Below are 27,240 nucleotides of genomic sequence, written 5' to 3'. Positions count from 1 at the left end.
GTCTCCTACCATTATAACTAATCTGAATTATATATTGATTCTACTAACTCGACCTAATAATATATACCTTAATATGGAACTTTTGTAAAAATAAAATACCAATGAGCTAACTGGCCTACATAAGGTGCAATGTGCACAATCCCTAATTATACATGACTTTTTCACTATTAAAACTACTAATAAGAAAAAAAATCTATTTTTTTCTTAAATTCTCTAATACCACAGTAACCAAAAAACCTTTTTATTTTCAAAAGCTCTTTACCAAGAGGCTATTTACTAGCAGTGAACTCAAACAACTCACCAATGCTGGGTGGGCTACCATAATTAACTGGTGACTCAGGTGGTCTTCCACAGTGCAACGCAGCCAGAGCAGATCCTTTCCATACAACATGCTTGCAGCCTATTAAACACACGTATTTTTATGCATACAAAGAACACAAAAATGAAAGTGAGATAAAGAATGTCTGAATCCTATGAGAAAATTTTCATACTTTTATTTGTGCGTAGTAAAGACTGTCTTCCAGCTCCTAATAAAGTTTGTACTCCAGGAACACTTTGAGGAATTTCTTGTTCAAGAAGAGGTCCTAGTCGATGACATATTTGCAGCAAGTGATCAGGTGCTAAGTGTCTGTAATACTTCACCTATTATGTAAAAGACAAATATAGTATGTTTCAGTTTATCATTTTAATTTTCAAAATCTTTGAGCAACAATAAAAAAATTCATCCAAGTATAAAATGTTTTACATATTTGATGTAAAGCAAATCTCCAGAATAATTAAGAATTAAAAACAACTGATAGTTGGTTATTAAAAAATTTAAGAACACTTAACATCTATGCTGAATTTCATAATTTACCAAAAACCTTACAGAGATAAAGACAAAATTCCAACTGCTGCTTTAAATACCTTTCAACCATAAAATAAAGCTACCCACCATAAAAAGTGTGAGCACTTTTGGAACAACTTCAAAATACTACTTAATTTGAAACCATGATAAGAAATGCTAATATTTTTATTAGTCTTTCAGTATATAAACAATATTCATGATCTAAATAAAATTATATTGGAAAAAATACTATTACATTACTTTATAATTAGCTATCAAGTTAGAAAAAAATGTCCACAGTAGTATCTTGTTCAGCTGTTCTCAAAGTATGTTTTGGGCACCCCTGGAGGTCCCTCAGATAAAACTTATGAATAATATTACATTAGTTGTTTTTCACTTTTTCTCATGAATGCATGGTGGAGGTTTCCACAGGACACATAACATGTGATGTTAACAGACTGAATGCAGAAGCAGATAAGAAAATGTCTCTTCTATTAAGCCAGATATTAAAGATTCACAGAAATGTAAAACAATGCCATGCTCCTCACAGATTGGCTTTGTTTGGGAATAATTATTATAAAAATGTTACTTATATTAACATGAAATTAGTTTACTAGTATTATTTAATAGGTCTCTAATATGTTATATGCTAAGTTTCTAATGTGGTAAATACCAATAGATTATAACCTACACAAATAAAGGAACTTCAATACATTTTAGTAAGCATAAAGGGGTCTAAGACCAAGAAATTTGAAAACTGTTCCTCAAGTTTACCAAGTAATGGCAACTTTAACATGAATTCCTTTAGATAAGACTGATGTGGGGGGGAGGTGAGATTTAAATCATTTCATTCCATCTTGCAATATCTGCTATACTCTAACTGCAGAAATCCATGAACAATATGTTTTTAAAGGTAGCTAATACTCATCCATCTAAACTGAAGCCAATAGGAGAAACCTACCTTGCTCTTTATCAAAATACACTCCTTCTTTCACAAAGATAACATGGAGCCATACTGCCACACTTTGGTAAGATTATTTAAAACAGCAGAGTTTGGCATACAGTAGGTGATAAGTCAGTAAAATGAGTATTTTTGGAAAAAGGAGTTCTAATAGAGTATGTATCATATGAATTATACATACTACCTCCTTGTTTTACAGTCAAAAAGCACAGACATTGAAGTCTCTGAGAAATCCTGAGATAATTTCCCAAACTCATTTAGCTACAGAATCCCTTTTTTCCCTAATAATATCTATCATATTCATCCAGAACATAGTTTAGGAAACACTAGTATGATTAGCTAAATAAAAAAGCATTTAGAAGAAAACTTACCAAAATGCGTTTTTAAAATCATATTTAATCGTCCCCAAAATAATTTATTTAAAAATAAAATTTAGAAGTCTAGAATACTTGTAAGGTTGCTTCCAGTTCTAAGATTGCAAATGATTATTTTAATGTGACTTAATTGATCAAAATTCCTTTTAAAAACTTTAAAGAAGAAAGAAGTTCATTCCTTATTAACTTCAAATGTGTGATGATCCTGTTTTAGTATCCTCTGGCAAAATATATTTTCAGGTCGCGAAACTGAACATCCTTACTGTAATATTCTATCTTTCAATAAATTATGAATCCACTCTGACTCAAGCTTTCTTCAGTGATTTAGAATGTTTGAATTTTTCAAAATCAACTTTCATTTTAAAGTTAGAAGAGATACTTCCAATTCGTAAATTCCTTGTGCTTTCTCTGGCTTTTGAGACTTTACACAAGCTGATCCCTCTGCTGGCAATCTTGTCTTACCTGCTCACCTCTACACCTCATTCTCCTTCATGTCTCAGTCTATGTCTCACTCACTGCCTTCCATGACCTATTTACACCATCTGTGCCCCTTTTTGGACACTTTGTGTCCACAGCACATTATACTCCTCAAATGTCCCTTCACTGTGTGGTACTTACCACATTAATTGTTTTTAATATATTTTGATACTTAGACTTTTAAGAATCTAATGAGAGTTATGATCTTCTTCACTCCAAAAATATAGAAGCCCTACAATTATCTGCCCTGTTTTGGGGGTTCATAAGACTCATGCACTATAGTAAAATTGCCAGCTTACTTGTCTGTGTCCTGCATAAGGAGAGATTAGGCCATCTTTACCTCTGTCTACCCAATACCTAATGCAGTACTTACAGTTAAACGCTTAATAAAGTTCTAGTTGGATAAACAAAGATTTAAGAATATGCAAAAACTACTGACTTCCCCATTCTCAAAAACCTCAAAACATTTTGTTAGCGCCTATCCCAGCACATAAAAATAGATGCAGTAAAATTTCTTTACATGGTATAATTCTTTATTCTAATAGTTTTGGGGTTATTGTTTTTTGTTTGTTTGTTTGAGACAGAGTCGCCCTTTGTCGCCCAGGATGGAGTGCAATGGCGGGATCTCAGCTCACTGCACCCTCCGCCTCCCAGGTTCAAGTGATTTTCCTGCCTCAGCCTCCCAAGTAGCTGGAATTACAGGCGCCCACCACCTAACCTGGCTAATTTTTGTATTTTTAGTAAAGACGGTGTTTCGCCACGTTGACCAGGCTGGTCTCAAACTCCTGACCTCAAGTAATTCGCGCCCCCCAGGCCTCCCAAGTGCTGGGATTACAGGCATGGGCCACAGCTATTAGATAATAGCTATTATCTAATTGCAATTATCTAATAGCAATTGTAATAGTTTTAAAACACTTTTTAAAGAAAGCCATAGAACATGTCTTCAAACAAAATTTTAGACAAAACAGATTAAAGGTACTCAGAAAGTATTCTTACTTAAGTGGCATCAGGGAACACATATGTCAATGCTTGACTCTCTACTTGCTTCCTCTTAGCAGTCCCTGAGGTACCACCATGAAAGGGTCTCTGGAAAGAACAGTGGAAACAGACTAACAAACAATGCTATTATCCTCTCTTTCCCAAGAGTCCTCTTCCCCACCCCTCATTTTCTCAGCAGATGACCTAACCTACTTTACAGGAGAACCTTCTTTAAAGCTGAAACTTTCTGTTTCTTCCCTATCAAACCTGTAAACCTAGCTACACCTGTACCAATTCTGTCTCTTAGTAACACAATTGTCCCTCTTAACATTTAAGATCCAGTCCCTCTACCTATGCTTTGAATCCTAACCTCTCTGACTGCACGGAAATCCTACACTATAAATTAGACCTCCCCATTCTAGTATGTACACTAACTTCCTCTCAACCAACTCCTTCCCATCTACACCTACATGTAAACATGCTCATTTTGCATTCACTTTAGGAAAAAACAAAAACCCTGCCTAACTGCTATTATCCAACACCTCCCCACCCAAATATCCTGGCTACCCCTTTCCCATTCTCTTCCTCTCCGGAAACATGTTTTTAAAATAATGGTCCATAGCCCACCTCATTTCATATCCCATCCTCTCCTCAACCTACTCCATACTAGCTCCCACACTCATGAATTTACAAAAAATAGCTCTTATCACAAGTTCACCTTCAATTATCAATAACTCCAATAAGCATTTTAAAATCTGTATCTTATTTAATGTCCCATAATATTTCACCTAAGTGTTGAACACTTCCTCATTTGCAAACTATCTTCTCTTAACTTTTGTGACACTCCTTGGCTTGCTTTCTTCCTCTCCAACCATTCCTTCTCATTTTTCTTGTAGGTTTATCCTCCTCTATATAGCCATTAAATAGTGAAGTTCCTTAAGATCCTGGGTACGAGTCCAGTTCCAGATCCTCTTTTCTTCTCACTATATACTCTCTCCTTGGACAACTGTTATAACAATGACTTCCAAACTTCTATTTATAGCACAGACTTGCATATCAAAGTTTCTTAAAACAGCTCTCTAGAGCCCCAAAGCATCTGACACTCAACATATGCAAAACTGAATTGATGGACCCTCATGAAAACAGTCCCCACTAAAGTGTTCCCTACCTTGGTGGATGTCAACCCCATTTATCCAACCTTAGAAGACAGAAACCAAGGAGCTGCATTTTTTACACAGCCCATTCCTTCCTCCTTCCCATCATATTCCCAATATCCAAACAGTCACCAAGTTCAACTTAATTTTTCCTTCCTATTTTTAAATCCATCTACCTGTATCTCCATAATAGTCCAAGTTCAAATAATCTTTGCAATAAACGCCTACCTTTCCCAAATGCATTCACACCCCATTCAAATCTATTCTCTATACTGCAATTAGAATGTTCTTTCCAAAATACATATCGGATCAAGTCACCCCTATTTAAAACACTTCTGAGGCTTTCCTTACTCTTTGGATAAAGATCGAAATCCTTAACTTGGTCTACCAGTCCAGAAATGCATGTATGGTCACTTCTTAACTTTCTAGCTTCACCTGGCACATTACCAGTCCCTTTCCCCAACTCTGTTTTCACGTTTCAACCACATGGCCCTCTTTCAGGTTATTTACGCACAATCTCTCTCTCCTGTCAGACTTTATCATATAGCATACACTCTGCATTTCCCCACACTTCCTTGCCCAGACAACTCTTCTATGTGTCTCAGATGTTCCCTCTAATGTGACTTCCTTTGTTTTTCTATACTCTACACAATCTAAGTCTGTTTTCTTGGTTGCACACTTCCTGTGACTTTCCTTTATTAACTCATATATCAGCTTGTGATTATACATTTAAAAGTATAATTTAATGTTTTTCTATTTCACCATTCAATACAAAAGAGCAGGGGCCATGAATCTTTTTTGCTCCCAACTATCTGTCTCTCTCTCTCTCACACACACACACAAACACACAGAATAAACAAAAATATTTTTTAAAATAAAACAATCTTTTCTATTACCTTTTTCTAAACATTCTTTATAAACATATTAATCACATTCCTATTCATAAATATTAATGCATTATTTACAGATATACATATGTGATTTTCAATTTTCTAGTAAGAACTCCATATCTTTAATATAAACTTAAGCTTTTAATTTAAATTAGCTTTTATTTCACTGGTAAATAATTAAAAGAAACATTTAAAATAATTAATAAAATCTCTTATATTTATTATATGTGGTTTCTCAGCAATCTATCATACCATATTATTTCAGGGGAAAAATAACCCCTCAAGAATCCCAAATTCGGATATACGAGTTACTTTCTGTGACCCTAGGTGCTTTCAAATTCTTAACATTCAACACATAAAAAGTATGACCAGATTATAAAGTCAATGTGATAAATAATACTAATATAGCTAACACATATTGGCTGCACACTGAATGCCAGGCCCTATGGTAAGTGTGTAAGTTTTACATGGAACTACTCACAACTCTGAGAGGTATATACTATCATTATTCCCATTCTATAAAAAAATTATAGAATTTATTTAAAAAGATATTGCAACCTTCCCAAGTTCACACACAGTGAGCAGATGAGAGTCAAACCATAGCAATCTAACTCTGGACTCTACAATTCATACTATCACACAAATGACCTATTACCTCAAACATGTGTATATATCAATGTGCAAGATATAAGCAAGTCATACAACAGACATTTTGAATAGTTTTCAACACAGACATTAAAGTGAACCAGAAAAAGAGAAACATTTCACGGCTCACTTCCACTAATAAGGAAACTAACATAAAAGCATAAATTTCTATAGGTAAAAGGGAACACTTTAAAAAATTCTAACGGTAAAAGTAGAAGATAAAACTAAAATATTTATAAGATTATGCTGCTATACCCTTAATTTAAAATTAGAAAGTAAAAACAGATTAAAGAGTTAATAACAAATTTATTATTACTATTTTAAAAATTCCCCCAAGAATGCCCATGTATCAGTAGTGCTCAAAACTTTTTAAACTCATCCACCCCCATTTTGTTTTCATTTGTTTTTTAAGGGAGCGGGGGGGGTCTCGCTCTGTCACCAAGGCTAGGGGACAGTGGCACAGTCACAGCTCACTGCAGCCTCAAATTCCTGGGTTCAAACAATCCTCCCACCTCAGTCTCCAGAGCAGCTGAGACTACAGGTGCGTTATATCACTTCTAATTTTTATTTTATTTTTTTAGAGACAGCGTCTCTCTATGTTGCCCAGACTGGTCTGGAACTCCTGGCTTCAAGTGACCCTCCTGCCTCAGCCTCTCAAGTAGCTAGGATTACAGGTATGAGCCACGATGCCTAGCTCTCATCCCTTTTTGATGAACAAAACATTTTCTCTCCTCCAATAAGATGCAAGAATGGGCCTTATGGATGCAAATCCTGATGCCATTCCATCGAGATTCACACTTCTACTGTCTAAACCAGGCGACTACTCAGAGCTTTTTCAAACTTATGTCCCTTCCACCTCCATTCTCAATTGAGTTGCTTGCTATGGGAACAACAATCTTTGGTTAACCGTCCATCCATTTTAATCCTTTTTCATGGTTAAAATCTGAATTAGCCAAAGGTATCCTTTTGGTAAAATATGTTATATTATTTAGAGTAGAAGTCAGCAAACATTTGTAACCATCATATGGTAAATATTGGAGGCTTTAAGAATAACATAGTACCTCCATTGCATGTTCTTATTTTTTTTTAAACAATTCTTTAAAAACGCAATAACCATGCTTAGCTTGATGGCCTTCCAAAAACAGATCTCCTGCACAATTTACCCACAGCAGTCATTAGTTTACCACTCCCTGATCGAAAGAATGATTCATGGTTCTAGCAATGTCTCCATCAGCAAGAACAAAAGAATTCTGTGAAACAGCAGCAACTCTGCTCATTCCTTGTCCATCTTGGCCCAAGTTATAAATCTGTATCATCCATTTTTCAGATCACATATATAAAATATTTCTAAAATTATCCATTGCAATTTGAACAAAAGGGTCATCTTCTGAGAATGTGAATTATAGTATGGAAGAAACAAGAAAAGAAACTGAGCTATTTGAGAGGTTTATTATCCTGCATTTTTGGCTAAACCAACATTTTCTGATAGTATGCTACTTCATATAAACAGCCATCCTTCCCAGCCAAAAAAAAATTGCCATTATCTCAGTGAAAGGCATTGTTAAAAGGCAAGTGTCATTAGTGGGAAGAAAATATAACGGATCTAGAAGCCGCTGCATTCTATCAGACATACTGCCACTGAGAACTCTACTCAGTTTGTAAAGAAATGGTCAATAATTTAAAATGCGAAATCTTACCGGTCATGGTAGCTCATGCCTGCAATCCCAGCACTTTGGGAGGCTGAGGCAGGTGGATCACTTGAGGTCAGGAGTTCAAGAGCAGCCCTGCCAGCATGGTGAAACCCTCTACCAAAAATACAAAAATTAGCCAGACATGGTGGTACACGCCTGTAGTCCCAGATACTTGGGAGGCTGAAGCAGGAAAATTGTTTGAATCCTGGAGACAGAGGTTGCAGTGAGCTGAGATCACGCCACTGCACTCCAGTGTGAGTGACAGAGCAAGACTCTGTCTCAAAAACAACAACAACAACAACAACAACAAAACCCCAAGAAATCTCAAGTCACACAGCCTGGGTTTAAAGTTGCTAAGGCTGAGGATGAGAAAAACACCTACTCTTTCTAAGCCTCAGTGTCCTCATCTGTATGACTGGTATCACAATAGTCACCACCCTGGAAAGTAGTCATAAATTACTAAATTAAACCATATAAAGTAGTTAATACTGTACCTAAAAGTTGGCTGTTACTTTAATTACATTCTATATTACATATTACATCTACATAATGACTTTTCATGTTAAACAAAATCTTTGTAAACCTAAATAGGTAAAAAATTTGAGCATTTTTTAACAACCTTTTCAAAGTGATGTTAGATCAATATATTCATTCCAATTATTTGATTTAGCTGTGAAGACCTAGAAGTGCCTTTCTCTCCTGTAGCATATAATTATTATGAAAATAAGACCCTGCTGTTTGGCACCAGTATCACCTGTCTAACTAGGCTTTCACTTCATCTTTAGGTTCTAAACATCTAATTGGTTCTAAAAAGTCACTTTTTCAGATCTTCTCACATCTATTCTCTCACAGTTTTGTCAGATATAAAAGGCCAGTTACACTTCTATTATGTTTTTGAGTTCTAAAAGGCGAGTTTATTGGAATACAGTTATTTGTATACTATTGTAGCATATAAACGAAATTATAGAAATACAATATATTGTATAAATATATTATTTATTATATAAAACATATAATATACAATATATAAATATAAATTTATAGAAACACTATGTGATAATTACTGTTTAAGGCCTGTTATTAAAATCCCAGCCTCTAAAATTCTAAAAACATCCAATCTTATAATTACAAATCTGTTACTAACAGTGTGAGTTAAATTATAATCTTTAAAGCAAGAATGCATTTTCTGATTTGTTAACTGTAATAGCTTCTCCACAGAAAAACAAAGTACTTACTTTGTGCTGAGTGTTCTAAAAATTTATTTATCTTCATAAGCACATAAGCTTAAGTATTCTCCCTATTTCATACATAAAGAAAACTGAAGTTCAAGGCAGCAGTTTGTCTGAGGGCACACATTTGGAGAACAGAAGAAATAGTAATCAAACCCAGGTCTCCTGATTCCAAGTTTACTGTTATTTTTATCATGTTACAGCTTCCTTATTAGAACTTTAAGTTTTCTCCCCACTGACACACAGATTTGATTAAAAACTTAACCCATATAAGTCAGTTCAAGTTAAGTCCTCTAAGCTGGGTAACTATTCTCAGAAGGCCCCTTAGATGCCTATTATTTCTTTGTAATTATAATAAAATATAGAATCTTATTAAGTGTCAAAATTAATCTTGGTGGTCTATTTGCTCAAGTAATTGTGAATAAACAAGCTTCAAAGAATGTGTCATATTCAGAATTTAGTCAACTGTTAAGAATTCATTTAGATAATAATTCAGATTACATTATCAATACAATTACCAATATAAATTTGTCATTTAAAGAAAATGCAATACTAAAATAAAAACAAAGAAAATGCAATACTACTCTTCCAAATTTTACTCATCATAAACCAATCAAATCTTGCTAAAAAAAAAAAAGAGAGACTCTATTCAGAATTGAGGTTTCCATAAACCAAAGCAGGGATGCTTCATAAAAAATAATTTAAAACACAACAAAATGACAACATTTAATTGCTTAAAATAACAAATTTTCAAGTTTTGATTTTTAAGTTGTCATATGCGCTACTTTGCGTACTTTTAAAATTCCCTTTAAAACATTACTAGCAAAACATTAAATTCAAATCTAGGAATCTGCTGAAAAGTTACTGTGTATTAATTTAAAGACGAAAAATCCTTTAACTGCTTATACTAACGCCAACGTAAATAATCTTGAAAGATCAGTTTCATTTTTAATGTTTCAGTTTCAAGCACAGTACTCAAAATAACATAATTCTTATGCAATGACAGCAAAGTTGTTTCAGACAACTAAGTTGCCTAGAATGTAGTGTCTCTACACCCAAAAACTAAACCAGAGTCAAACACGAGATACATATTTCTTGCATTATACCATAATTCTTTTGCCATGACAAGTTACATGTCTTTTTCTATTCATGACAGAAACCAAATAGACCATGACATATGACCACCACAGGACAGCTGCAGTCCAGAACACAGTCATCCTCCAATATTCATGGGGGAATGGTTCCAGGAAACCCCCACACCAAAATCAAAATCCAGGATGCTCAAATTCCTCATATAAAATGGCATAGTGTTTTCATATAACCTATACATACACTTCTCCTGCACACTTTAAATCATCTCTAGATTACTTATAATACCTCATACAATGTAAATGTCATATAAATAATTGTTACACCGTATTTTTAAAATTTTTTGTATTTTGTTTTCTAAACTATTTTGATCTACAGTTGAATTCACAGATGTGACACCTGCAGATAAGGAAAGTCTGCTGTACATGAATTCTTCCTGTGTCTCTGCTGCAAAAAAACCTGCTATACCCATCTGTACTGCCGTGGATAACCTAGGAGTTACCTATACCACACATCTCATTCTCCTTACAATTTAGTTTTAACACAAGCAGAAGTTGCATTTGACTATGTTGCCACCTAAATTTTCTTATCAAAAGCTTTCAACCATCCTTTTCTTACCTGTGATGCCTAAGCTCAAATATGGCTGTTTTTGAGTGTGTAAGGTAAATAACTAAAGGAGGACCTGTCTCACAACTGATGATTGTCTTCTCTGTAATAACTTCTCAACTTACATTCATCACTATTCAATACGATAACAAGTTTGTGATTTTTCAGTACCCTGCTTTATCAAATTCCATTAAGAAAAAACATGTTATCATTTTCACCAATTTGTTATAAAATACTTACACTCCTCTATATTCCATAGGTCCAATAACATTATTTATTGCAAAGTAATTTATTAACACTCACAATTTCCTCATAATTTCATCGACATAGCTTCTCAAAAACAAAATAATAGAAACTGAGAATGTTCACATTTAAAATGTCTTTCGCAAACTTTAAATTTGATTCCTATAACAGCCTTTGCCACTTTTAGATATAACCACAAAAGCAACTTAAATATCCTAAAATGAGCTGTTAAAATTTTTTTTCTAAGTAAAAGTGCACTAAAATAGAAAGTTATTTTAAATAAGTATGTTTGGTATTCTCTGCCAACTAAAGCTTAGTATTACAGATATTTTTCTACGAATTCTGAAATTTATACAAGGAAACTACTAGTAAGAATGAAACTAATCTGTTTAGCATTACTTATTCAGAGTAGTTGTACAAGATACGATTTTGTTACAATTCTGTAGTGACATGGTAAATACCCACAAAATTTGAGAAAGGGAAGAATGACTGTCAATTGGTTTTAACTTTAGTAGAAGCTGCATTAGACTGTTATTATTATTTTCTTATTATTCATCCATGTTTCCAGATTATGAAAAAAAAAAGAAAACCAAAAACTAACTTACAAAGAAATTCTAAATCAACTAAAAAACTGAAATTGATTAGGATTTATTTAACCTAAAGCCAAAGTCTTTTTTAAATTCTGTTTAAAATATATATAAACAGATTGACAAAATAGAAGTCAAGACATCTCTTCTCCGACAGTTTCCAAAAAGAATATAAACTGTTGTGATGGTTGTAAATATCGCAAATAACTGTATAGGAGGCAGATGCAATAGCCAAGTTCTCTTCATATATTGCTAAATGTCATTTGATGATTACCCAAAGAGAAAAAGCTTTGCATATTCTCTAATCAATTCAGGATTACATCAACCACCTAAATTTTCTTAATGTTCAGTGTTCCATAAAAACAAGTCATAGTAGAAATCAGTAGCAATATTTTTCCAGAGGTCTATCCACAATGCCTTAACCATGATTTATTTTTGGTATTAACTAAACATTTTTCCTTTATTTTTTAGGCCTGTTTCATCCTTAAGTCTTTAAAGTAATTATATTAATAGGATCTTCCGAAGTTTTTTGTTTTGTTTTGTTTTGTTTCTTTTCTTGAGACAGGGTATCACTGTGTCGCCCAGGCTGGAGGGCAGTGGCATGGGACAGAGCTTACTGCAGCTTCAACCTCCCTGGGCTCAGGCGATCCTCTCACCTCAGCCTTTCGGGTAATTGGGATTACAGGCATGTGTCACTACTACTGGCTAATTTTTTTTTAGTTTTTGTAGAGATGGGGTTTTCCATTTTGTCCAGGCTGTTCTCCAACTTGTGGCCTCCCAAAGTACTGGGATTACAGGTGTGAGCCACCACACCCGGACTCTTCTGAAGTTTTAATGCAGTCTTTTTATACTGCAGATTCTATGTTTAGAAAGTACATACATACTTGTTTCTGAAATAAAAATGTAAATGCTCTTCTTTTAAAATATTATAAAGCTCTAAGTGGAACACTACTAAAGTTCTGATAATAGCACTACTAAAGTTCTGATAATAGCAAACCCAAACCCTTACATAGTACTTGATTCATGCCAGTTATTACTCACAGATCACACAAAGTAGAAGCTATTATTAGCCCATTTTACCGAATGGAAAACAGACTCTCTCAATACGATTCTGCCTCACAACAAATAAAAACCATTATAGTTTGTGAAAGGCACACTCCAGTTCCCGCTTTATGTTCACACCGCTTTACAATGAAGAATATTAACTATACAGTAAGTACTGCAATTAAAAATGTTTGTAAATGCTTCAAATTTTAAAAAATGGTATAAGTATCAATAGAATAATTCTACTTGTAAGAAAGAATGAAGAATGTTCCTTCAGCCTCTCAGCAACATATTCACACCTAACATTTTATTCATCATGTAACCCTTCACACCTAACATATTTTATTCATCACTATAACAACCTTGAGAGATTAAAGCTGTTTTAGAGACTACCACGCAAAGCTTCTATTTCATTGATACTCTACTAAAAAAGGAAATAGTAACTCTACTACACACATTTACTTTATTACATGTTCCCCCAACCCCCCAAAATTATAATAATCAAGTGTTGAAAGAACTATGCTATCTTCAATGTAGAATGGGAATCCCTAATTCTAAAGCATTTAATATGGTATCTTTTTTTTTCCCCCTGAAAGTTGTCTCTAGGTTTTATACCTTAACTTTCACATTAATCAGCACACACTAAATAAATGTATACCTAAGATACATACATAAATAAATCCTATCCACGGTTCCTATTCATCTCTGAATTTGAGACCACCAATAATGAAAACTAGTGCTTAAACTATGATGGAAATCATGGTAATTTGGGGGCATTTTACAACATAGTTAGTGTCTCAAATCATCTTTGCAACAAGAAATGAATTTACCACCAAAGAATGGCACTATGAAAAGCATTTATGTAATTTCGTAACCTACGTGATTTCTACTTTTCTGTGTTTTAGAAAATTAAGCTCTACAAATGAAATAAAGCTTACTTCTTAAATACAATGTACTGCTATTTCTAGTTCAAAATCACAGATTTTCAGATTGAAAAAATTTCAATCCACTTATTTTTCAAATGAGATAACTGGGACAAAGAGAAATTCCATGACTTGCCCAAGATTACCTACAGGTTAACTGTCAGCAGAGCTTAAAACCACAATCCATATCTCCTGACTCCCAATCCTTTCACTAAAAAATGAAAAAAAAGACAAAAGATTTCTAATAAAGTGGAATAATTTTAAGAAAGGCAAATATCACTATTTTACAAGGCAAAAAATAAATCATTTCAACAGACTGGCAAAACATGAACTAGTTCTTGGGGGGAAAAAAGAGAAGGCTTCTAAGAAAAAATGTAATCAAGAGAGTCCCAAATCCGGTAAAATGCGCTTGAAAACTCTGCCTCTATATCTCATAAATATGCAATCATCATTAAGTGACAACTAGAAAGCAGACTTAATATAACTAAATAGATTCACTATTCAAACTAAGAAATAAACAAATGACAAAGCTTTCCTTCTGTCCAAAAAAAAGTTTTTTATTCTACAGTTTAAGAATTCTGATATTTGGGAAAAGTGCTCCTGTTCTTTAAAATATATCTCATATTTTTAAAAATGTAAAATCTAATTAAACGTATACCATAGCACCAAAAACAATTTTTAGCTTCCTATCCATTTACTTTGTTAAAAATGTTTTAAATCTTAAGGTAGATGGTGATAATTAGTCATGTTTTAAACCAGAGACAGAAACAACCATAAGATATGAGCATTTCCTTTCTCAATCACACTTGAAATGAATGCATCAATTTTAACCTGTAAACTTTTAAAACTGCTCTTAAAATTCTACTTTCCTCTTGAGTAAAATTCAACCATTGCAATTATAACTAGACTGACTACAGATGATCAGTGTCTATTTTTAAATTCACATGTACAAATATTACACCCCATTTTAAACAGCTATAATTTGAGGTTTTCTAGAAATTTCAATGTGATGTGATATAAGAGTTTTCCCATTTAAAATATTGCTCAGTTTATTATTTCATATAACAAATCATTTCCAGGAAGAGTAGAAACTAAAGAAACTACAGCTTCACTCACCAAGTAATTTTCAAACCAATGTTAAATAAATTCAACTCGATACACAACAACATAAAACTTTTGAAGTCATAAGAATTAAAGTAATAGAAAATACTGTACAAGATACTTTACATGTGCTGAGTTAGATATAAAACAGCAAGATCTACTATTGAACAAAAAAATCCAGTGTTCCTAATGTTTTTAGACCTAAATCTCAACTAAAAAGGTGAAATAAAGTTAATTCACACACCTAGATACAGTTTGATGGATGAGAAAGCACCTCAAATGGTACCTTGCATCCAGCAGAGTAAGCAATATGCTGAATGAATGAAAAGAGAAAATGAGTCAAAGAACTCCAAGTTCTAATAAGATTTCTAAACTGATTGACGAGTGAGTATGACAACATGACTGTTCTAGTAAAGAGAAAACTCCAAGCAAGAAAAACCACTTCCATTCAAAATAGGTGGATTTTGAGAATACACAGATAAAAAGAATGCTTATTGTATTTTAACTCTGAGATGCAGACTAGGGATAGAAATTCACTTTACCAATATTTCCTCCCCCCAAAAATTAAATTAACTCAAAATCAAAATTGATAGCTCATTTTTACTGAAAAAAAAAAAAAAGATATTCCTACGAGGATTAGCCACGACCATAATTTAGCCAGACACCATTAAGCTGCTTCATTTAAAAAATATAACATTACCAAAAGATTTCAAGAAAACACAGCAATCCTCAGTGACTGAAAGTCTGTGGGTTTTTAAGAGATGCACAGATGTAAAAGCAGATGCAAAGATGAGTTTTGTAAAACCTGCCCCATCTTAAAAATGGAGTATTATAACCTTTGTGATAATTTTTCAAATAGCAAGGAAAACATGTAAATTCACTGATGACTTCTATCAAATACTTATAAACCTAAAAATTAATTTCAAATTAGTAAATCTTGGAGTTTACTTCCAGTTCCATTCACTTTGGCCAAGAATTGAATGAAAGTATCCCAAATCACTCCTTGAAAACACACGTTCAGTGTGAAAATTACACTGCTAAATCTCCGTTAGATGTATTAAACCTCAGTACCCTTGCTTATTTCAACAGCCATGAGTGGTTATCAACAACTTAGATTAAATCACAAGAGATTTATACACAAAAGTTAGGAAATACACTACATAAAAAAAAAAAGGCCATTATAATCATGTCCTGCCCTCACCTCACAAAAGACATTCATTCTAAGCTCGCTGAAACTTCCTAGTCATTAGAGAAGTTCTGATGAAGTAACATTAGTAATTATGACTATCTCAAAACAGTTACAAAAGCCTCATAAAAATCAACGCACTACATAAATTTCAAAGGCTTGGTGTGCCCGGTGCGACTGCTTTTAACTGCCCCCCACACACATATTCACACACCAAACCTCTTATCAGTTTAGGAGAAAATGTTACAGATAACATAACTCCTTTAAGGTAAATTCCAATCACATTACTGAAGTGATAGATCCACTTGTGAAAAGCAATTTTTAAAGATTCCTAACATACTCATTTTGACAACCCACAAAATTAAGAAAAAGGTCTTTTTTAAGTTATTAAACAAAATATGTCCCAATATAAGCACAACAACTTTTACTGGCCGAGTTCCATCCCACAGTAAATATGTGGACAAAAATCAAAACTCTTCAGTGTACTCCAATAATAGTTTTTAATTAAACGAGAGGCATACCATAAGAATTAGAAAAAGCCTACTAAACTTCTGGTTTTAGGGAATTACAGGCTTTACACTTCTGCAAAGATGTGTTTTAGTAAATGCAAGACGAATCACTGACCAACTATCATCACACATCAGAGCCCTTCCAACAAAAAACCTAGGACTGAATTTAGGGAAAACAAAATAAACGATAGAGGAGGGAAAAAAATAATGTCTTGCCACGGTACCGCAGCCGCTGGATAGCCTGCCTGTGAAATGCTAATGCTACTTCGGAGCAGTTAGTCACCAGCTATTGTGTAGGGCAGGAGAAAGCCGAGCCGGCCGCGCGTGCAGAGCAAGCAAGGGAACGAGCGAGCGCGCTCTCCCTCTTCGCGCCGCTCCCGCCGCCGCCGACTCTCGCGCGCCCCCGCGCCTGCACGGACGCGCGCGCCGGCCCCTCCTCCTCCGGCCTTGCACTGCACAACACTCATGACGTATCTTTATTTCTAGCACATTAACAAAATATCACAAATAAATTGTCCGCAGCCCCTGCGGCCCCGGAGTACGAGTACCCCCGGCCACTGGCCCCCGCAGACCCCGCGCCGGCCTCCCAACCCTCCCCGTGGCCTTTGGAGCTTTCACGTTCTAGGGCCAAGTTTTTGTCTCTGTAAAAAATTGCGGGAAATTCAATTTTTATTCGACTCAGGGAAAAGTTTCTTTGCTCTGCGACGTGAATGTCTCACCAGATTCTGGTAGGTCCTGGGATGCTCCTTCCCAGTCCAGTCTGTGCGCCGGGGCAGCAGCTGCGGGGAGAGGACACCCCGTGAGCTCAGCCCCAAGCCCCTGCCCGCCCGCTCCCCTCCCCCGCCCGCCCCGCGCCCCGGCGGGGACCCCCGAGCCCCGCGCCCCGCGCCCTGGCGGCGGCGGCAGCGACGGCGCAGCGGCCCAAGGGCGGCCGCGCGGCGGCGGGACGCGCCGGGCCGCCGCCGCCCTTACCTCCTTCTCGGCCACCTCGCGGATCAGCACCTGCAACAACAAAGCGGGGAGAGCTGAGCCCCGCGCCCCGGGCCGCGGCCCCGCAGCCGCCGCCTCCCTCCCCCACGCCCGCGAGCAGCGAGCGCCGGCCCGGCCCGCGCCGCGCGCCGCCGTACCTGAGCCGCCTGCTGACAGGGTCCATCTTCCAGGAACCGGGCGATGAGGAAGTAGAGCTCTGCGCGGGAGAGAGGGACGGGGAGACACACAGGCTGAGCGGCCGGGCGGCGGGGGGCGGGGGACCGCGGGCGGAATCGCCCGGTGCCAGCGGCCCCGGCAGCCCCCCGACTTACCCGATCGCAGCTCCGAGAGGCCTTTCCTCTCACAAGACATGTTTATGGGTCACTTCAGGGCCACCGACGGGACACCCCGCCGCCGAGGGGAAGCGGGGACGGTGCCGCCGCCTGCCCTATAGCTGTCAGTGTGTGTTCACGAGCCGAGCCTCGGCTCCACCATTCAAGCAACGGCGGCGGAGGCGGAGGAGGAGGAGGAGGAAACAACAACTCTCAGGCAGCCGCTACGGCCGTGGCCGCCTCCGCCGCGGATCCCTCCGCCGCAGAAAGGAGTCCGCCGCCTTCGCGGCCCCGGGCTCGGCCCCGGCCCCGGCCCGCGCACCCGCCCCCCGGCGCTAAAAAAGGAGTGCCTCCGACCCTTCGTCCCCAGCGCTCCGCACCCGGCACGGCGCGACCCCCACCCGCTTCTCCCCGCAGGGCGTGCGATTTATTTATTTATTTCCAGTCGGAGAAGATGTCGGAGCCCAAGCCGCCGGTTGGCTGGAAGGCGCTTTCTCTGTGGAGGCCGATAGTGGCAGGGAGGGGGCCGGGGACGGCTCCGCGGAGGGATCTGACGCACACGGAGCCGCAGCACAGGCTCTATTCAGCGGCGCTGGCTGGAGCTGAGATGGAAGTTAGTTTCTATGTAGCAGAAATAGGAAACAAATGAAGCAAAACTGCCCAAAGAGGGGAAATGCCCCAAGGATGGGTCTCACTCACGCGCGTACACAGACACACACGCAGAGGGCACCCACGCTGGGCAAGCTCGGGATCGCGCTACCCTGCCCGAGTTGAATGATAGTGTTTGGTTTCTGTCTCTTGCCATGTGCATGTGTATAAACGCTGCGGATTGGCATCTGTGTAAGTGTTGTCCTGCGTTATTTCTGCAGCCTGTGCAAGTGTTGTGTAATTTATTGGAGTGCTGTATATTGCAATAGAGGTTTGGGCTGCTTTTTGTTAGGCACTTGCGTTTTGCAGACCCGTTATTTGCTGAAGCCACCTCTGCATATTTCTTTTATTACTGCCATTGCCTTTGGCGTACGTTTTTTAAATGTTTTTTATTGTTAAACGGGCAAAGCGAACTCTTGATTTGTACTTCAGATACTCTTTTTCCTTATTACAAAAAGGCTAGTGATGGCTAATTAGGTATTTGGAATTAAAGAACCTTAAAGCTTTTTTAAGTGTTTACGAGAAGGGAAAATGTAAACCTGAGGGAAAGGAGAGGACGCTTAATATTTATCTCTAACTAATCTGGAGGTAATTTACTGACAGATCGATAACCTACCGAAGGATATTGAAAGAGTATATTACAGTTTAGCCAAGGTGAATAGTGATTAAATAATTTAAATAATCTGTATCTTGCAGTTGACTTCGTCATGCTAATTAATGGCTTCTAATTTGAGATGTAAACCATTTCTGTTTACAGTTAATCACGGGAAGACTTCTTGAAAACTGACGAAAAGAGAAAAAAATAATCTTTCATAAATTAGTATGTGATTACCGGTTTTATATGCTAAATCATACATCTGTGTTTTGCTGATGAGGATAAGGGCCTTGTTTTTTAAAAAACGAATATGGGTGAAATTAATGGAAACAATGGAAAAAGCCATTTGTTAGAAAACAAGGACACCAAATGATATTTATCTCCAGATGATTTAAGCACTTTCCAAAAAGACTTGAGAGTTCAATATTTTTTAAGGATTGCATTTTAAAGGGAATTTGGATAGTCGTTCTTTTGTTAACATTTAACAAAAGATTATCCTTAAAAATGTTAGATAATAAACTGCATTTTATGGGTCTGGTTTAAAAAGGTTATTTGTGGGGAAAAGACCAACAAGCTGTATTGTGGTTTTCTAGATTGTTTCCTCAAGCCTTGTAACCTCCTAGCTCCTTACATTCCTAGTGGGAAATAGTTGCTGCAAATGCCTTGGGCTGCACTGCAAGCCCAAGTGTGCTGCACCGGTGTGATGCCCCACACTAAAACATCCAGAAATCATCATACATGTGAGGAAGAAGAAATAAAGCCTCAAACCCTTTGGAATAATAGGATATAAAATTGCCTTTTGTAACTGAATCTTAAAAATGGAAGGTTACCATGACTTGTCCTATTGCAACCTGGTTATCAAAATAACTTTTTTTTTTAATATGGCTATTCTCAAATACAGAAAATATTTGCATCTTTAAAGACACTTAATTCTATTCTATTATAGGTAAAGTAGCCTGTTTCTAGGTGGTTAGGCTTGAAAAGATAGACTGAAAAGATAGGATATTTTGTATGCCTTTTTGCAATTGTATTTACTTTTAAGACCGATGCTGTTTAAAAAAGTATTCTTCAAATAATTGTAATATTTTACATGATCATGAAGTTCTTCAAATAAACAGATTTTAGAAACTACAAATTATAGTGGGATTTTCTGGTTTTGAAGGTTTGAAATGTGTGATTCTTACTAATAGATGTTTTATCCTTGTGATTGAAAATAAACCAAATTATGACATGGAATATAATATTACTCTAGGTAAAGTTTGCCATATATATCTTGTGTGTGTTATGTAAACACAGAAAACTACCAGCATGATTATCTCATATATTCTTTTCATTTAGAAGCCACAAAAGCTTTCACCTAAGTATGCTACTAGTACTTAGCTCCTTAAAAAATTTTGAGAAAATCCTCCTCTAAGTTTTCCAAACATGATGTTCTTGTCATTTTGATTGACTTTTGACAGTGTTTATATTTCTTTTTCAAATGCCCAATATGGATAATAGTAACCTTCCCTTTGAACTATTGTCTGTTTTAAGAAAATATACATTACCTGCTAAAAATTAAAACTTCTCTTCAGCCAAATAAACTATTTGTATTTAACAGTGGATATTAAATTGAATTTTACCAAGTCCTTTAAATGTAACAAATACTCCAAATAGCCCTTTTAATTTCCTTAAACATAAAAAAATTCTGAATTCTAGCATTGACAGTTAACTATAAGATTTATTAAGTTGTTTATTTTACTTATTGATGCACAAAGTCTGTACACAGCAAATAGAAAGAAAAGTCTTATTTGGAAGTTCTAGATTTTAGTTCCCAAAGCAATGACCCTTGCAATTTTTTGTTCAGCCAACTCTTTTGCATATAAGGATAGTTCAGATTCCATCTATATCCTTTCCTGTTTGTTTATTTTAACATTTTTATGAGTTCCAAAAATAAAATATCCCTTTAAAACGATCTCCATGCAGTTTAAATAACAAGGTTAACAAATAATAGTAAAAGTTTGGAAAGCCAAGAGCTAATGTTTTTACATAATATAGTCTCTCTAGGAGAAATAGAAACTTTTCTTGAAATATAAAAGTTTATGTGAAATTCATCACTTTTCACTTGGCATCATGTGAAACAAAATAAACATTTAACAAAAATTTTGTCTTGATCTTGTAAGCTATTATTCCAATAAAAAAATCAAATGCTATCATTTCAGTTCTTTTGGGAACAAGATGGGATGGTATTTATAAGTACAAAAATTATACATTTATGAAATGTACTCTCCAGTAGTATGGTGAATAATACATAACTCAAAAAATCTCTGTGAATACAACTTTTAAATTTCATGTTAAATCTTGTTTTTGTTTCGATGTTGTGTTTCTTCTATAGCAGAAGCTTTATCCTGTGAAATATAGAAATGTAAAAGTAGAAAACACTGTTCTCTCAAAAATACTTAAAAAAAATACTCATCAGCCCCAAGAACAGAATACAACTATCAAGGATCTTATTTAACAAGCCACACTTCTCCTTGTGGCTTGTTCCCCAATATTGTATGTTTCTGTCCATGCTTGTCTGACTTTCTCTCTCCCTTACACGCGCGCGCACACACACACACACACACACACCCTCTTCTTCCTTCATAAAGCATGAATATTTATCAGATTTAAAGCACATGAACAGATATACTATTTGGCTGCTACAAAAAGAATAGAGATAACCAACTTAAATGAGTCATTTCATTATTTAACAATGTTTTTGTTATTTAACATTAACAATTCTCCCTTACATCTCACTGAGGAATCTTTTTACTTAAATTAGAGCACGTTTCCTTTTAATGTGTAACAAATATTAGCTAGTCCTCAACAATCATGTTATCCCTTATGTATTTAAATGTTAGTAATTCACTCAATCTTTTTTCTCTAAGTTAAATAATTCTAGTAGTTTATATTTTTATGTCTTAATTTGCACAAGAAATACACATCTTCATGGGTTTATTTATATAGTTTTTTTAAATGGTCACTTCATGAGTTTAACAGTACAATTACAAAGATTAAAGGAGAAAAACAATTTTAGAACATATTCCCCTAAGATTTGGAGCAACACAGTGGATGAAGCAGAAAAAGCTGTTCCAGATGGCAGGAAACATAAAGGAGAAGTCTGTAGGCATGTTCTATCATAGGAAGATGTCTGATGGACTGGGAGTGGGCTGGGTTGAATAGAGAACAGTGAAAGAAGAGAAGGTAAAGTGGGGGGAGGGGAGGAGAGAATGGGTGCAGAGGCTCTGGTAGTACACTATTATCTATGCGATGTTAAGATAGCATTTCAGAAAAACAGTTACATGGTCACTTGCCTTTATATGTGCCTAAAACCATAAACTTCAGGAATCCCAAAGAAAAAGGATTTTAGTTATAGAAAAGGAAGGGAAAGTTTTATCTGACAAATAGTGAGGAATCTCTACAGAATAAAAATAATGGATATCAAGGACACCAAAGTAGACACTACTGATGATAAAGAAAAACAGGTGTTTGAAAGAGTAAGGACTGAACAGAGCACCCACAAGTCTGACTTGAGACTCATATATAAGATCTAATTCAAAATTAAGAATAAAGCCAATTTCGATTTAACTGACTTTAACCAAAATACTCCATTTTCTGAATTCCTATAGAAGACCTAGTTATATAATCTAATTTGTATATTATTTTTGTTTTTCTTCATATATGGGGATGTGTGTGTACTTGGCAAAGGTCCCCCTGACTTATGCCTCTGTTGCTTTATTCTCTTTCACAGATATTCTCATACATGTTTATTGAAACAATGACTAGCTGACTATTACAAAAAAAATTAGTTCTATCATAGTTAAAAATTTAAAATAATATTGATACCAAGTAGATCTTTCAACCAAGATGTGTGTGCTAAAATTTAAGAAAAGCTTATAATTTGATTTTGAGATTACACCTACAATTCTTGTTGCACTAACAACTAACAATTTTCATGTTTACACTTGAGTGCCTAAAAATACAGGTGCAGATGAAATGGCTGGAGTGGATTTTTAAATGCTCATCAAAATTTACCAACTGATAATGATTTATAGACAAACTACGATAGCCTTTAAATAGAATATTTTCGTAAGAATATATGTGGTATTTCCCCTTAACAGGTATCAGAAGTAATGCCTCTAAGACTTCATTAGCGAAAATCTTTCTTAAAAATGTTGAGTAAGTGGCATCATGTGAGAAGGAAGAAATATATTGTCTTTTTGTCTTATTATAGTTTGTACATGTTACACTTTACACTTGTTTTTGTAATTCAGTGTTTTGGGCTTTTTGGTAAGTACATGTGTAAGAATTCCATCTTTCCCTGATATTCCTGCATTGTCAGTTTTTTCCGTGTCTCTATGAAAGTTTCCTTCTTTTCCATCAGTGAAATGTTAGTTTCCAATGGTAAACCAAATATGGAAGATAAGATATGTAATTATTTGGAGAAACAATTCCCATGTTTTATTTTCAGTTTGGATATATTCTAAGAACTCTAAAAATATAAAGATGAATCTATTATTTCCTCTTATAGTTGGGACTGTCACACATTAAAATCTTCAACATTTCTTATTTTCAGCTGTCCTGGTTATTATGCAAAAGACTAAAACAATTTAAATAATTGGCGTCAAAAGGAGAATAAAACATGTAGCCTGCCTCCCTGCCTTCCTTCCTTTCTTCCTACTTTGCTTCCCTGCTTCCCCCTCCTTCCTGCTTTCTTGCCTCTATTTTTCCATAAGGAAAGAAATGAAGTGCTGAGTAGCAAACATTTGCTGTTTGTGCAGTATGTATTTGCATTTTTGTGTTGCCAAATTTTTCTTATTTCAACATTTTTGCCAAAGTCCAGGTAAATGTGGCCTTTTCAATCAGATGTCAGATTTTACTGAGTTAGAGGAATTACTAAATTTTAAAAACAGTTTTTGCATTTTTCACAGTCTAATTTATAAAGTTTTCAGGACTTACATAAACTTAAACCTCTCTATGGTTAATATTGCTTAACTTCACTTCTTTGAGATATTTAGATATCTTGTTTCATTTTCATTTTTAGGTACAGATCCTATCATACCTTAAAAAAATTTAAATCAGTTTGTGTTGAACACACAATGTCAAATTTCCGTGGCACAATAGTGAAGATATTTTTCCCTAAAACCTATTAACAAGCATTCTTCTATTAGAATAATAATTACAAAGGTAATTTCCTCTATTAATCACCCAACTTTTTTCCTGTTATTATTTTATCATCGTTTCCCTTTTTACTACTCATAATGTTTTAATAGAAAATTTTTTAATGTTAGAAAAGATGAAAAAAATAAGAACTTCTGTCACAAGTTCTGGTGTTCTGCATTGCTGTGAAGCTGTGTTTCTTTTTTCCTGGGCAAAATTATTTGAGTTGACATAAAAACCCAAAGTCAACCTCTAACATCTGTCCCTTGCCCTCATATGTCATTCCTACTACTATAGTATCCTTATTGCATCATTCTTCCTTTCTGTCTGTGAGTCAGCTGAAGAACCATCATTTAAACACTTATAATTTGATCCTCATTATGTACTTTGTTTCAACACACGGAGATGCCCAGCTTACTAGAGGCCGATAATCTGAAGCAGCAGTGACCCCTCTAACCGAAACATCTGGAAAACAAAGGTTTCATAGTCTGGCTAGTCTCCAGAAATTATCAGTTATTAAAATCTGACTTTGTTTAACAGCAATAACTCAATTTATTGAATGGATTGTAAGAGATATGAATCAATGGCTATATATACCATTCGAATTGAACTACAAAGACTTTACATTTTTGAAACAGAAACAATGAATATTTATTTCATATAGACTATGTTTCTGTATCTTAACCTAATTGCTTTTATTATGAAATGTATATATTTTACAATGCTAGCCGGAATAAAGTCTACCAAGTTATTTTTAGCAACTGCAAAACAGCATCCTAAAATTTTGTGAAATAATTGCTTGAGTGTGATAGACTCATGCATTTTTTATCAAAACACTTTTTGAGTGAGGGTATGATTTTCATATTTTAAAATTAACAGTTAATTTATAACAGATTATTTTTATTTATACAATATTATTAACCATAGAGAGGTTTGAATCAAGTCCTCTAGCCACAAGTAGATTGAAACTTACAAACTAGAGTCACAAGTTGCATTGACTTCAAAAAGTTTTTTAGTGTGCAGATATTTTCCTTTTAGCTTTTTTAGATTACAAACATGTTGTCATTCATTAAAAGTTTAGCGTTTTTTTCCCTAACATGATTTATGCTTCAACACAGTAATATTTGGAGTCTAGAAATCAAGTCATTAACTTTGGAACAATGTTTCAAACCTTTTTATTATGGAAAAATTGTCAAACATTCAAAAAAGTAAAGAGAATAGAAGGATAACCCCCAGGTTTCCAATTCCCAGTGTTCACAATTATCCACATTTCGACATTCTGGTTTTATCTATCCTCCCCAATCTTTCTTGCTTGAATATTTTAAAGTAAATCTCATCATTATTCTTGTAAATAATTTGTTGTGCAGTCCAGAAGCAAATTCTTGACTAAATTCTTTTATTCATTGATTGACTCATTTATTTACTATCTCATATATTAAACATTTGCTGAGCTACCATATTCCAGACACTGGATTAAGCCCTGAGAATTGATTAGCCAGGCAATGTCATTAGGATCCTTATTAAGAAGTTCTGTGATGATTGGAAATGTAAACTGCTAACAAATATCGTTCAACTGCTTAAACCCCATCCATGATGCTTCATGAGTCCTGGGCAGTCCTTAGTATGATATGTGAGATCCTTCATGATCTCCCCACCTCGGACACGCCACACTCAATTTTATCCACCAGAGCATAATTGCTCTAAATTCCTTCTGTATGGAAATATTTAGTTTTCCAGATATGTCTCCTTTATTTTTTTGCACATACTGGCCTCTCTATAATCTTCATCTCCAAACCAGGCCGATTCCCATGTGGTTTTCAAGAGACAGCCCATTCTTTGCCTCTTTGGGAACCCTTACCCTGTGTCTTTCCTCCCAGCAAACAAACCACTAGGTATTCATCCTTTGTGCTTCCAAAGAATCTTCTATATATATCTACAGTGGTATAACATTTAGATAGTTTATTGTTTTATAGTGCTCTTACTCACTAAACTAAGAGGTCTTTTTAAGAATAGTTCCTGAACATTAGATTTCTGTATGCCCATTATGTGGCACAATTCAGAATATACAACAGGTATTTAATAAATTCAGTGGGTTTTTTCCTTGGAATGTGTTGGTTAAATAAATAAACTATGGTCATTTCTGGAGGTATTTTAGGGTGGTGCCTAATGATGATTCCAGTTTGCCATAATTTCACAAGATTAACAAAATCCTGTGGAACCACTGGTAGTTTTCCCATTGAAGGGAAAGAAACAAAGTATGTGTTTTTTTTTTAAAGAAACACCAGATTATCATGTGACATTTCAATATTGGCTTTCTTTTCCGTCTTCATGACAGCATTATTTGAATATAAAATGAAGGGATGATTTGATCACTAAAATAAGGTCACAGAATACAAAATAATATCCCAAAAAGAAGGCCTAACTTAATGAACAGCAATTCCATTTTTACCCCTTCACATTTCCACTTAAAACTTGATATCGTTTGGCTGTGTCCTCATGCAAATCTCATTTGAATTGTAGCTCCCATAATTCCCATGTGTCGTGGGAGGGAAAAAGTGGGAGATAATTGAATCATGAGGGCAGGTCTTCCCTGCGCTGTTCTCATGATAGTGAATAAGTCCAGATCTGATTGTTTTATGAATGGAAGTTCCCCCACACAACTCTCTTGCCTGCTGCCATGTAAGACATGTCTTGCTTTCCCTTCGCCTTCCACCATGACTGTGAGGCCTCCCCAGTCATGTGGAACTGGGAGTCAATTAAACCTATTTTCTTCATAGATTACCCAGTCTCACATATGTCTTTATTAGCAGTGTGAGAACAGATTAATACACCACTTAACTTTAATATGTCATTTTTAGCACATTTTTCTTGCCTATCTTTTATCTCCGTCTTACATCTTATACTCTCAAGAATCAGAGGGAAACAAGCATGCATGTAAATAGGGTATCTAATAAATAGCTTGGTGCATCAGCAAGGCTCCGCTAGCAAGTGAAAAAGAGAGT

General features: G+C 35.6%; 1 protein-coding gene across 3 annotated transcripts in view; it reads right to left on the bottom strand.

Annotated features, from left to right (window-relative positions):
• PHIP (pleckstrin homology domain interacting protein) overlaps positions 1–18,087 on the bottom strand; it is a 136,611-nt gene extending 118,524 nt beyond the window's left edge. For 2 of the 3 annotated variants that reach the window (XM_033235590.1, XM_033235591.1), the window contains exons 1-6: positions 17,815–18,087; positions 17,641–17,699; positions 17,486–17,515; positions 17,233–17,292; positions 492–642; positions 302–400 (exon numbers count right to left, since the gene is read on the bottom strand). In XM_033235590.1, the coding sequence (XP_033091481.1) occupies positions 302–400; positions 492–642; positions 17,233–17,292; positions 17,486–17,515; positions 17,641–17,699; positions 17,815–17,854 (439 nt within the window). In that variant the 5' untranslated portion in view covers positions 17,855–18,087. Of the gene's footprint in view, positions 1–301; positions 401–491; positions 643–3,634; positions 3,725–17,232; positions 17,293–17,485; positions 17,516–17,640; positions 17,700–17,814 lie in introns of those variants that run through there. The other variant, XM_033235592.1, reaches the window with a different exon arrangement.
• Positions 18,088–27,240: the final 9,153 nt, after the last annotated feature.

This window comes from Trachypithecus francoisi, unplaced genomic scaffold, assembly GCF_009764315.1.
Source record: "Trachypithecus francoisi isolate TF-2019V2 unplaced genomic scaffold, Tfra_2.0 Lachesis_group15, whole genome shotgun sequence".
Lineage (NCBI taxonomy): Eukaryota > Metazoa > Chordata > Mammalia > Primates > Cercopithecidae > Trachypithecus > Trachypithecus francoisi.
This window is presented reverse-complemented; position numbering and strand designations above follow the sequence as displayed.